The sequence below is a fragment of the Hypomesus nipponensis genome, chromosome 9 (genome assembly GCF_054491055.1).
Source record: "Hypomesus nipponensis isolate SF chromosome 9, ASM5449105v1, whole genome shotgun sequence".
NCBI classification, from domain to species: Eukaryota; Metazoa; Chordata; class Actinopteri; order Osmeriformes; family Osmeridae; genus Hypomesus; species Hypomesus nipponensis.
Window position 1 is genome coordinate 10246582 of NC_140369.1, and position 12805 is coordinate 10259386.

At 40.2% G+C, this 12805-nt stretch overlaps 3 protein-coding genes across 6 annotated transcripts in view; 1 reads left to right on the forward strand and 2 right to left on the reverse strand.

Moving 5' to 3' along the window:
• Positions 1-112: 112 nt before the first annotated feature.
• On the forward strand, positions 113-4058 carry LOC146272814 (thiol S-methyltransferase TMT1A-like). The gene is made up of 2 exons (XM_084704815.1): positions 113-1544; positions 2397-4058. Exons 1-2 carry the CDS (start codon positions 1014-1016, stop codon positions 2631-2633), a joined length of 768 nt encoding a protein of 255 aa, XP_084560941.1. The 5' UTR covers positions 113-1013; the 3' UTR covers positions 2634-4058.
• Positions 2831-7805, reverse strand: atf1 (activating transcription factor 1). 3 transcript variants are annotated; one of them, XM_084704812.1, is made up of 8 exons: positions 7647-7805; positions 6749-6852; positions 6531-6653; positions 6344-6441; positions 6021-6160; positions 5043-5225; positions 4701-4854; positions 2831-3737 (listed from the first exon to the last, which is right to left on the reverse strand). In XM_084704812.1, the coding sequence occupies exons 2-8, from the start codon at positions 6845-6847 to the stop codon at positions 3593-3595; spliced, it is 942 nt and encodes a 313-aa protein (XP_084560938.1). In that variant the 5' UTR covers positions 6848-6852; positions 7647-7805; the 3' UTR covers positions 2831-3592. The 3 variants fall into 3 exon arrangements, with proteins under 3 accessions (XP_084560938.1, XP_084560939.1, XP_084560940.1); XM_084704813.1 differs by having other exon boundaries at positions 6977-7804; XM_084704814.1 differs by having other exon boundaries at positions 3610-3737; positions 4656-4854.
• A 1003-nt stretch (positions 7806-8808) lies between these two features.
• Positions 8809-12805, reverse strand: part of dip2bb (DIP2 acetate--CoA ligase B (putative)b) — a 28511-nt gene continuing 24514 nt past the window's right edge. Inside the window, exons 35-39 of one of the 2 annotated variants that reach the window (XR_014766579.1) lie at positions 12659-12733; positions 12380-12554; positions 11998-12121; positions 11437-11780; positions 8809-11384 (exon numbers count right to left, since the gene is read on the reverse strand). Coding sequence is in view for 1 of the 2 variants with exons in the window: in XM_084705000.1 (XP_084561126.1) it covers positions 11528-11780; positions 11998-12121; positions 12380-12554; positions 12659-12733 (627 nt within the window). In the remaining variant the exon portion in view is untranslated. Of the gene's footprint in view, positions 11781-11997; positions 12122-12379; positions 12555-12658; positions 12734-12805 lie in introns of both variants that reach the window. The other variant, XM_084705000.1, reaches the window with a different exon arrangement.

Sequence of the window (12805 nt, forward strand, 5' to 3'; positions counted from 1 at the left end):
AACACAGGGTCAGACAGGGCACTGAAATTCTGAGGACAAGACGATGCAAAGCAACCTGGCATAACATAACATATAAGTACACAGAAAATAGATTACATCTATGGTAAGCTAAAATATAGTAAACCTCCTCATATACAAATAATTTACAATATTCAATACACTATACTAAACCTCTACATACACATAATAACCTATACTAACCTTATAAACCTATATTAACCTAAGACAAGTGAAGTACAATAGTGCAATATTGCTGAGAGTGCAACCAGTAGTTGAAATAACCTATACTAACCTTGTTAACCTATGCTAACCTAAGACAACCTAATATTCTGTACTCATTTCCAGGATCTATACATTAATGCTTTTAAAGGGCATACATGTTGTGTAAATAACATGTTTTTAGAAATGCTCAAATGATTTTAAATGTAGTTTGTTGAGCCTTGGGTGGATGGATGCTACAGTAAAGTAATAATCACTAATTTGAAGTAAAATTCACTAATTTGAATAAGCATGTCAAGAGGGATCTTATGGAACTTTATTACACTGAATCTCACAAAACTTTCAGCCTATAAAAGTAATATTATTAAAATGTATTCTTTATCGTTACGTTTTGCTTGATTAGTGAAGGGGTTTGTGGGACAGGGTTAAAGAGACTGATAGACTTTGAAGACACATATTTTATGACGGCTCCATATTACGTTTGGAATACAATGGTGCCACCGTGAGGCATAATAAGATGATGTCATATGACTTTTCGCATCCAGCCAGTACTACTGGATTAATTTCTGCCAAATGACAAGGGTCTTTCTGTGGAGTGCGGACTGCAAGACGGACGGTAGTAGAGGTATATGCAGGAGGCGTATCTGGTACTTACTAAAAAACAACGCAGGATGCCTCTCAATGTCTCCAGAGGGCAGGCCGTCCCACACCATTTGAATTTGCATTATAACCGACCAATGGGCTACTATGGGCGTGTCTTAGTCTTGCAGGCTGCAGGTGAATAAGATTGTAACATGCACAAGTTCAGACCAAGGTTTTCCTGGAAAATGAGATATTTTATGAATTTCTGCAAGATTGTTTGCTGGATAATATGTTTGCCTCTTCTGTTTATGGAGGTAGTGGGAATATATGGCATTTACAAGCGTTTGTTTCCATTACTTGCTTATAATATAACTTTTTCATACAACGACAAAATGCACGAAAATAAGAGGGATCTTTTTAAAAACTTGAACACATTTGCAAATACCAAGGATGGCACTCTTCGCCTCTTGGAAATTGGTTGTGGTAGCGGAGCAAACTTCAAGTTCTATCCCTGCGGTTGCACGGTAATTTGCACAGACCCTAACCTGTACTTCAAAAAGTACCTTCAAATGAGTATGGATACTAACATGCATCTGAATTATGAGCAGTTTGTTGTTTCTTCGGGGGAAGACCTTCGTAGTATGAAAGATGAGTCGGTGGACGTGGTTGTTTGTACTTTGGTGCTATGCTCTGTCAACAACGTTCCACGTGTCCTAGAAGAGGCAAAGCGCATTCTCAAACCCGTAAGTTGTAGCCCAGACAACATTATAGAAATACATTTGGTTAATGAGTTTAAAGTTTCCCTCCACAAATTACAGTGAGACAACAACCGTAAATGATTGTAAAACACGAGAACCTCAGCTAAGTCACATCGTCGGGGACGCATGCTGCCCTTGTGTTAAAAGTTAAACTGGGGGTAGGCTTACTTAAATCGAATGTATTTTTAGATAAGCTGAAGAGCTTAGAGCATTTATATGGCGTTAGTGGTAAAATCCTAGACACACTGACACCTTCTTAAACAAGCTTAAAATCTACAAATAGGGCCTATACAATACCGGTCAAAAGTTTTAGAACACCCCAATTGTTTTAAATTTAAGCAGTTCAAGTCCAGTGAATAACCTGAAATTGTACAAAGGTCAGGTGCCTGTTGATGGTGTAGGAAACTGTACTCACTGACACCTTGGCTTTCTTGGCAATTTCTATTTAAAGTAAAGACCTACACTTTTAAGGGCTATAATGGTCTGTCTGTCTGTCTGTCTGATTTCATTTGTTAATTGAAAAACCCCCAAAAATGTTTTACCTCTGGCAATTTACCTTATATGCATTACATATGTACAATTTCAGGTTATTCACTGGACTTCAACTGCTTGAATTTCAATTAAAATGGGAGTGTTTTAAAACTTTTGACCGGTAGTGCATATCCTTCTGAACCCATTTACACTTAAACCTACTGTACACAATGAATTACTTAATATTGTCCATCAAACAGCCTTTAGCCATTCCTGGTTTTATTTCAGATAGTGCATTATCTGTGGGAAGCTGTTGCAAAGACAAACCTGCAATCAATTTAACTTATGAGTTGTTTTGGTCAACAGGGGGGTGCCTTGTACTTTCTGGAGCATGTCGTTTCAGAGCCCGCCACCTGGACATATTTCTTACAGCACGTACTGCAGCCTCTTTGGTACTATCTGGGGGATGGATGTGTTGTTACCAGGGCAACATGGAAGGATTTGGAGGCTGCTGGCTTCTCCAAGCTCAAACTGAAGCACATTGAAGCTCCACAGGTCACCCTGATGATCAGACCACATATTTTAGGATATGCTATAAAGTAAACTTGCCTCAGCTTTGATCTTTTTTGCACAAGTGTAAACAGGCCTTGACAGAATGCTTTCAGCTAATCACAGCATTGTTGCTGTGACCCAATGGGGAAAAACACTCAGCATGTCAGCATGTCAAACCACTGGTATAGGGTTAAAAGGTTTATTACAAAGTGTCACTGTACAGTGAGTAATCTATTAGGCTCAATATGTAAAGAATGAAAAAATATTTATTTCATATTACTTACAGAATGAGCGATTGCTTTTGTATTCCCTTGTTTGTTTTGCGTGTGTGTGTGCCCCCCCAGCCTGCCGCCTTTAGATATAGAAAATAAATATGACCCTGACATTGTGCACTCTCCCTGATAGATTGTCCAAGTAACAGCCAAGTTAGCCGTTCACAATGTTTTCTAATATCCCTTTGCACTAATAAGGAATGGTAACTGTAACATTTTATCTCATGGGGACTAGGGTGTGGACGTTTAGGGATCACATAAAATGAACTTGAATCACATCATAGTTTTAACACAGTCAAAAATCTGCATTACATTTTGCAGTGGGAATCAGCAGGTTTCTACCATAAAACTTGATGGGACAATCAGACGCTGATAGAAAACTAAAGGAACAAAATTGAATGTCAGTGATTACATATCAAGCCTCGTGCGCACTCACACAATATTCACAAATATAAACAGTTAAGCGTTAGTCATTCTTCCAGTAGCTCAATAAAAAGATGAGGAAAAAAGGCTTCTTTCACACTATCATTGTCTTTTAGAATGGGAGTTTCCCATTGCCAACGCTCACTCGACATTTGTTAAAACAAAGTATTGTATAAAACACAAAAACTGAAGACAAGGATATCTAATGCAAAGTGTAAGGTGTTCCCGGTTAACCCTGTTGTCCAGGTGAGTAGCGCTGTAGCCATTTCCAAGACCTATTTGTATTAGTCCTATTTATTTGAATGTGTGGCCAGGTTATCCTGTTTTGACACAGTAAAGGTCCTTTAACGTCTTCAGCTCCTCAATAAGGGTTTTGTTCTGGTTCTCTAGAACAGCTACTCGGTTTTCCAGACACTTGACGTATTCTTTCTTCTTCCTACGACACTCACGGGCCGCTTCTCTGGACGGGCAAGCAAAACAATTTCAGGGTCAGGGACTGTAGTACATCTTTATCCATTCTGCAGGGCACTACATCAACGTTTTAAAAGGTATCTTGGCATGCTTTGAAGAGTAGGCAGTCGGTACTGAAGAGGTCTTTCATTAACCACTGATCAATTAACAATAATAAAGATTACAAATAATGATAACCATTTATGTTATACTGTTTTGAATGTTCTGAATATAATAAACAATGTTCTCATGAGAACATGACCTTTGGTCATGTCCAGGAGAGAAAAATGCTATGAAATAAGAATATGAAAAATAAATATGATTTGAATTATGTTGCTTCTATCATTGATGAACTGTCATTATGCTGTTTGCTAAAGCTTGCTGATGCCTGCATAGCCATGTTAGTTCTTTTGTAGGATGCGACTAGGAAATGTCTTTGACACTAGATTGTAGGTCAGAGGTCACAATGTTACAAAGTGTATAGTGCCAGGGAACTTTGAACAAGGAAAAAAGGAGGAACATCATGTCTAATTCTAGGAGCCCTATCTAAAGACTAAACAAAAGCTATCTAGCACCATGAATGCATCATCTTCTTTCTGTGCTTGCAAAGCCATGTTGGTTGTCACCCCCCCTTCTATATTGTGATCCTACTTAACTGCCTTTCATTCCTGTATTCTTTGTCCAGTCCTCTGAGATGCTCAGCTTGAGTGTATATGTTTATGATAGGTAGGCGTATTAACCTTGCATTTGACTTAAACTTGACATAAATACATACAAATGATGATTACCACAATAAAAACACAATGCTAGTTTGGTCCTAGTATGTTGAGCTCATGTTCAGACATAAAGTCACAAGAACCCTTCTTAAATGTGGAATGCATAAGAGGCGTGGTGTGTCCAAATAGGCAGGTGTGCAATGTGAGCATACCCCCAGTTGACTCAGTATCAACAACCTCCCTCCAAGCCCACACACCTGTTCTTTGCCAGGCGGATTTCTCTCTTCATAGAGGGGTCATCACTCTTGCCCTGAGACAGTCCTGCAGGGGAGGTCATAACCACGGTCTGAGGAATGGAACTGGATGTGGGCGCTGTGCGAATCTGATATGTCTGCATCTCTCCTCCTGCACCTGAAAGAGAGGGAGATGATATGGTACAATCTTTAGGTTATAACCGTCCCTGACATTCCTTCCAAATCTGTCCCACAAACTAAGCTGCCAATAGACAACCTAAAAGTTTTTTTATACTTCTTTGAGGGCATCAGCTGCATCATTTAAAACAATGATATAACTAATACCGTAGATGTCTCCATACTTACTTTGTACGACCACCTGGTTGCTGGGCACCAATATCTGCTGTCCGTCTGGCGTCTGGGCATACTGAAGGATGGTGGTGCCCTGCTGAGCTGAGCCGGAGTTGGTCATGGTAAGGGTCTGCAGGCCCTGGAAGCCCTCTGACCCAGGGCTGGCCAGCTGAATAGTGCCATTGGGGGCAATAGTAACTGCAAAAAGAAGAAACATGGACTAACAGTGATGAAACTGAAAAGGCTCTGGGGGTCCCGGGAAGCCCATTAGAGATATAGGACCCACACAATTAGAACTTTGGCGGCCCCTTGCTATTTAACATTTAGCAGACGCTCATCCAGAGCGACTTACAGTAAGTATTTGTGTTATCCCCTTCACCTACCCCTGTCTAAAATACATTTTAAATATAAAATACATGCATTTTAATACAAGCACTTGCAGACAGCTGCACATTCTAGGCAAACAGTTGCATAAGAGCAAATAATAGATGGCTACAGTAAACTTTTAAAACCACGCCAAACAAAAGGATGAGTGCCAACTTCCCACATATGCTCCTCTGAGCCTACAATTATCCCTTACCTCAGCATCCCACTTCCTGCTACAGACGAGGTACATCTCCCCTATTCGACCTCCCTCTATCACAGACTCAAGGCCAGTGTGCGCCTGTAACTCCCGAAAACGTATCCTTGAGTTCCCATTGTACCTGCTGGTCTTTACTCCTTAGTTTTACTGTTACTTTAATAGTCCTTTACTACAAATTCAAAACAGCAAAGCATATTTATGTATACGTTTACCGTATTCACATTGGACCTTCAACCTTGGTGCTGCTAGATTAAATTTCCCCTTAATTGACTGCAAAGTCGCCATCTAATGTTTAATGTAAATTGGGCTAATAACTCCAATATTACAGATAATGTATTTATTATCTGTAATGTAAATTGCTCAGTAGCCACAGTGTGGATTACAGGTGGAGGTTTAGGGGCAGGTCTTACTGTATTGGCCGCTGCTCGTCTGGTAGATGGTGGGGGTGGTGGGGACTGTGACTGTTGTTACACCAGAGGAAGCAGCAACGTCATCCTCTCCATCGTTGCGTGACATCACTTCCTCAGCAGACAGTTCATTTAGGATTTTCCTAAAGCCAACCAGAAAAATGCAGGATTGTACTAATTTATTAGAAATAACCCAAACAACAATTTTTTCATTTTCACACAAGGACAATGCCTGCAAAAATTAAGACCAATAAATGCAATGTAGTAGAAATCTTATTTACAGAAGGTGTTAAGTCATATGTTTTTTGTGTGTGTGTGTGGTATACCTATACGATGGTCGTCGAGCTAAGATCTCTCTGGTCTTCTGGGCAGAAGCTCCACTGTCTGACGAGTCCTGTGAGTCATCACTGTCCGAACCCTGGCCCTGGAAGGACAGAACAGAGCATTACTGAATAACAAGAGGACTTATGCATTTAATTATTCGACACTATGACAAATCTGGCCAGGTCTTACCTGCACAGTCTGCAGCTGAGGAGACTGAATGACTGAGGACTGTGCAGACTGAATGACTCCCTGCACTTGAAATTGACCACCTGGAAGCTGAACCACTGTCACAGGAGAACCGCCCAGAGACATCTGGAAGCACACGTGTATTCAGGCATACATCAACCATTGCTAGGAGACCAGATAATGCACTTAGAATGTAACTGGTGATTGAATATTTTCTTTACTTGCTGGGCTATCTGTGATATCTGAGAGGCTGTGATGGTGGTTGGGATAGTGATAATCTGGGACTCTGTGCCATTGCTGTTCTGCTGCACCTCTTCCATGGTCACTGTGTACAAAGATAATATGTTATAGCATTGATGGTTAAGAATCTTTCATGGCTTGATAAAATACAGCCTAAACTATTAACTAGATTGCATCTAAATTATTTATAGGGGCATATAGATACATACCAACCCCCCCGTCTCCCTCTTCATTTTGATTAATTGTGTGAACAATTTGCAAGTTCTAAATCAGACGAGGATCACACACACACTGCTACGGAACATCTCGTTTTCTGGATTACACGCAATGACACGTGCTTTTGTGTAGCTAACGTTAGGCTAAAGTTTTTATACATTTCTGTGGCTAACGTTATTAAAGCAATGTCAATGCGTTTGTGTACAATTCTAATTATGAAATTGCTAACTACAGCTAACTGGTCATGTATAATGTTTTCCAAATGATGAGCTAGCTAGCTAGCAAGATATTAACATAATAATTACGCAAAAGCTAAACAAACTAATGCTTAGCATGCTAACATCCGCTTTATCGACTAATTCGTAATAGATTGCCAACGAAACATTGTTCTACTGTCTCCAACGACTACCACAATGAGTGAGCTTTTGTCTCAATGAGCGAATTTGTGTTATACAGTGCGGCACAGTCACTGGCACGCAAGTACCCGCGTCAACAGACGTCAGCGATACAAGGAGCCATTAATACACCTTCCTTTTTAACAACGACGAGGAGTTGACGGAGTCGTAGCCGCCATTACTAGCGCAACACACCATTGTGCCGTTCTAAAGGGCAGGGCAGATGGCAAGGCGGTTTTTCAGAAATTAGGCTAGCCAGGGAGATTACCCTTGTCAAGTGTTGTTCTTCTAGGCGGCGTAGTGTTCGATGATGACGATGATGGTTGTAGTTATCCTTTGAAAACTGTGGAGAACATATGGCTACAAGCTAAATGCTAAAAATATAGCTAAGAGCTAGCTAGCTAGCTAAATAGCTACCATAAAAAGTAAACACTTTTTTCATAGGAAGTAGGCGGCACTGCGCGCCACCTCTGCAAGGACGTATGACGTAATTGCTTCCTTTTAGCACGGTGATTGGATGGATTGCTGTTTTTGCAGAAGCAAAAGGAAAAATTGTCAAGATGTTAGTTTTATTTTACTTTCCTATAATACCGAGCGCTTCTGTGAATAATCAGTTATTTTTCGTTAAAGTAGATGGATAATAATAACATGTAATAAATAACATGTTTATTGTAAAAATGCATTCTCTATAAACTTTTAATTGAAAAAGCTACGTTGGTAGTTTCTGAAAAAGCATGTACTTTATTCATTTGCGAATTGAAGTATAAAACCAGTACAACCCATTTACAAAATAGAAAATATATATATATTGGAATGGGATACTATCATCACTTATTTATTCATAAATTAGACTAGACTAATGTACCTCCAAAATGCTCCAGAGCTTCAATGATTAATTGGTGGATATAATATACCTGCCTATAACACATGTATACATTTTTTATGTATTAAAATATTTTATAAACACAATTTACTAAGAGTGCACACATAACATATTGGTTGAACAACTCCAGACAGAGATGTGCAATGCTTTGTACAACACCAGCCAAACTAGTCAATCTTTTCCTTCCACCTTTTTAATTCGGCCCAGACTTTGCAAGCACTGGAATTTACAGAGAGAGCAGCAGCAAAAAGAGTCCTATTGTTGTCCCCAACTAACCCACCACACCTGCTCTGGTTGCATTTATATTTCAAAGTGTTTTTCTTTTCTTTTTTTACAAACAAGGGTTTGATTGATAGAAGAAAAGCCTAGATGTACCTTGGTCTTCAATCAGAGTACAACTGATACCTGGATTATTGGAAATAGAAAATTATTAAATATTAAGTTGTCTTTCCTGCAAGACTGTTAAAGCTGTTCTCTACTTGTGCTTGGAGTCATAAAAGATTGCATTGTGAACATGTAATATCAACTCAAAGGTAGCATTATAATGCAAGGTTCCATCTCATTTTTGTTTATTTTAAAATAGATCACAGCCATTTCATCTCACACACAGTTTCTATGTTTTTCAACCATACAAAGGGGACAATTGTTTAAATCATTCACATCTCTGACCCAAACAAATCCTGAAGAATCATGGGTTAGTACATCCACAGCACATTGTTTTTAAATTCTCACATTAAAATGTACTGTTTCAACTTGAGTTAACTTGTAGTGTTTGGCATAGGCTTGAGTTACAAGGGGTTTCATGTAATTCACACTCAGACCAAAATTAACAAAACATTAAATGTATGTACATGTTTAACAGTACAGTATAACAAATGGCTAATTGTATACACATCAAATTCATTATGAGGAACCAATAATAAGTTATGATGAGGAGCAAGGACAGAGGGACATATAGATAAGAGGGAACATAATATCATTACAAAACAAAATCTGTTAAAACTTAACAGTAAATAAAGTATCCCTCGCCACACTGTATGTGTGGAGGATAGAAAATCATTACAACATGTGGTTGATGTCCCTCGGCCTTGGCTACAGTACACTTCCTGTATTTGTCATTAAAGGACACTTCAAGGGGCCTCCTGTAGAATTCAAGCAATATGATTGGCTCAGGTGTGCAAATGACTTATGACTTACAGGGACAAAAATATTCCAGTGATTCAAAGAGGAGTGCATCCCATTTCAAACACCCGACCAGTTGGATAGAGATCCATGCACGAGAAATATCATGTTCTATTCTACTTACCAGAGTAGAGCCCTTTCAGTCATCCTTCTCTTTGCATAAGTGATTCTCAAACTAGTCCAATCTCATTAACTGATGCATTTCAGCGGAAAAATATAATTGTTTCTTTAGTCTGTTGAGACTATAGTATTAATTAGGTCCTGTGATAGGGCTAAGAGGTACTATAGTACACCATGCTGTAAACCACAAAAGCATTGAGGGCATCATTTACTGTGATACTCGCATGTTAACATTTGTATGAAAGTAAAAGACTGGCTTTCTAACACCTATCTGAGTGGTGACAGTAGACATCCATAATTAAAAATTGTTTAAGTATCTATAACATATTACAAACCATTTGATATCTACAAATGTTTGTGTATTTTTACATATATTTAACAAGGAGCTTCCTGACATCGACTACACCTTTTAAAAGCTTAACACCTCGTCTTTGGAAAACCTTAATACTCATAATGAAAATGAGTAACATTATAGCTATCCATTAAAGACATGTATTAACATTATAATTAGTACACTAATGTAAACTAATGGTTTGCCACATGGTTTTATGCATTTATAAGGACTGCTTCACTATCACCACAGTGAGGGGCCAAGTGTTTACCATAGAGCTTTATCATGATTATCTTTTTTTTTAATACCCTGGTATTAATCATTAGAAATGACTTATTGTCATCTGCTGTGGACCATGCTTGGTTTCTGCATGATTTCTCAGAATTGAATCCTGAACCACAAGGAATGTGCATAACTTGTCATGACTCCTGGAGTCATGACATAACAGTCATGAAAAAATAGACAATTTGAAGGAAAGTGCAAGATTAGCATTAAAATATTTGAAAATCACTACTGGCATTTTTGTGTTAAAATGATTAAATTCTTATTTACAATATTACATCAGTCCACAACTAGGTTAGTCATCCAGAAACCATCAAGTGAGAGAGATCCATATAGAGTTTATACATTTTTAAAATAATATCTATACAATCACAAACATATATCTAAAATACAGAGGCCTTTATGGATACAGTCCAGTTTGTTTTTTTACCTCTGCCCCCAACCATCCCTTTGGATATTTGTCTGGTATTCCACCCAGAAAACATTATTGAAAAGAAATAATCAGCTATACTTAAAATCAAAGATAGGAGTTGTGTGTTGTAAGACAAGAAATAAACAAATGATCTCAATTTAGAATTCTTGAATTGAGAAATGTACACGTTACCTCTTTATAGCTATAGAAAACAATTAAGTGCAACAGGGTTGAGAAATAAATGGTGAGAATCCAACACTGCTGACACCATTAAGGATCAGTGTTACACTGCCCCTCCCCTTGGACCTTTGTATGTGTGGAGTAGTGGTCAAACATCCCCTTTAAATCACATCACATTGCATCATGTAGGTGAAAAGTGCTTCAAATGGTATGGTAGTAGTTCACCTGAGGGGGGATTGTTTTGACAACAGCACCTGAAAACATTTAGACTCAGTGCAATAAGGGAGAGTCAAGCTGTGAGGGAAAGAGAAGGAGGGCATACAGCTAGCTCCTGCCCTCCAGGTCCAGTTCAGTCAAACGGACTGGGATAAGTAGGTTCTGGTTGGCTTCATCCAGGTTGGAGAACAGTAGCTTTACAACACAGTGTACAGTGTCTCAAACATAACACAGGTCATGCATAATGACTCTGATATCCAACACACAGATGAGCCCACCACAGGACAGCTCAATGGTGAGTGGGATGAGGTCCAAACTTCACTCTTGTGTTGTTTATAGGGTGGTCCAAGAGCCTTTTAGCCATCACTGAACTTGGGACAGTGGCCAGACCAGCCCTGACCTCAGGTCCCATGCTCCAGCCCAGACCTCAGGTCCCATGCTCCAGCCCAGACCTCAGGTCCCATGCTCCAGCCCAGACCTCAGGTCCCATGCTCCAGCCCAGACCTCAGGTCCCATGCTCCAGCCCTGAACACCTGGCCAAGCTCACATGTTGTATGCCACATAGATGGGGTCCAGCTGGTCAGCCAAGAAAGAGTCCCTCAGGTGCATGCGCTGCTTCTCCCCACGAGAGTTGATGGGGATGACCCCGGGGTCCACAATGACCACCACACCCACAATGAGGTGGTGCTCCTCCAGGACCACGTTGGTGACGAGGGGCACCAGGTCCAAAGCGTCCTGCTCTGAACCACACAACTCCGACACCACCACCAGAAGGTTGGTCCATGTGAACACCGCACTGGAGGAGAGGTGTGGGAAGGAGATGGAGTTACAGAGAGAATGTTTATAATATGTCTTTAGTGAGTTAGGATTAATTTATACGAGACACAATATACCGCAGTTAGTAAGTTGGCTCACATAGATACAAACACACATTTTGAAATATGAGTCCTAAAGCAGATGAACTAAAGATATAGTGCAGTACATGATCACTTGTGTCCTGTGAGTGTGAGTACCTCTCAGCAATGCTGCGATGAGCCCGAGACACTGAGGTCTCAATGTCGATTGGATGATAACGCAGTCCCCTAAGCTCCAACGTCTCATCCAAGGAGCCCACCACAAACAGGGCGTCATGACGATCTGTGTGTGTAGGTATGGAAGTCAGGTAGCAGTTTTCTATTTCCTCTATTACCTCTAATGGGCATATTGGTTACATTCATCCAATTAGCAACTGGCAACAAGACAACATAGTTAGCCTTGTTAACCTTCGCAATCCTATTAGCATTGGCCTTATGCTTTGTTTAACTCCTTAACGTCCTTAGCCTCAATACGGATCACGCAAGCTAAAGCCTGAACCGTGTAGCATCACTAAAGCATGATGTCACCAGGTTCACTCACCCCCGCTAGCGTCGAGCAGCTCCGTCCTCTTGACGAAGCCCAGGTAGCCCGTCCTGGCCCACAGTGTCTGGGGGTCTCCAAAACTGAGCTTGGTGTTAAAGTGATCTGCTTGCAGGCTCTCCTCCCCATAGATGGTGTAGTAGCCACTGGCACTGTGGGGGCTGTTCACCCAGATCTAACAGCGAGGGGGCAGGGTAGGGAAATATACATGGATCGTTTAGTCACACAATCTGAGATAGATCATGATTTCGTTTCATTGCTGATACAATTCCATCTGACCTCTCCGAGATGGGAGTCTCCGAGAGGTCCTCTGGTCTCTGGGTTCACAATGATCACCCTGACGCCTGGCAAGATCTAGAGAGAGACAGAGACAAAGAGAAGTTAGGAATACTTCTATTTGCGAAGTGGAAGATGATCTGTGAAAGC

What these genes read in the sequence shown, in the direction of transcription:
- LOC146272814 (XM_084704815.1), top strand. Translation starts at nt 1,014, where the DNA reads ATGCACAAGTTCAGACCAAGGTTTTCCTGGAAAATGAGATATTTTATG. An exon ending in CAAAGCGCATTCTCAAACCC is followed by an intron (nt 1,545 to 2,396) that starts GTAAGTTGTAGC and finishes TTTGGTCAACAG; the next exon opens with GGGGGTGCCTTGTACTTTCT.
- atf1 (XM_084704812.1), bottom strand. Translation starts at nt 6,847, where the DNA reads ATGGAAGAGGTGCAGCAGAACAGCAATGGCACAGAGTCCCAGATTATC. An exon ending in GCTCGACGACCATCGTATAG is followed by an intron (nt 6,161 to 6,343) that starts GTATACCACACA and finishes GGTTGGCTTTAG; the next exon opens with GAAAATCCTAAATGAACTGT. An exon ending in ATCCGCCTGGCAAAGAACAG is followed by an intron (nt 3,738 to 4,700) that starts GTGTGTGGGCTT and finishes TTGCCCGTCCAG; the next exon opens with AGAAGCGGCCCGTGAGTGTC.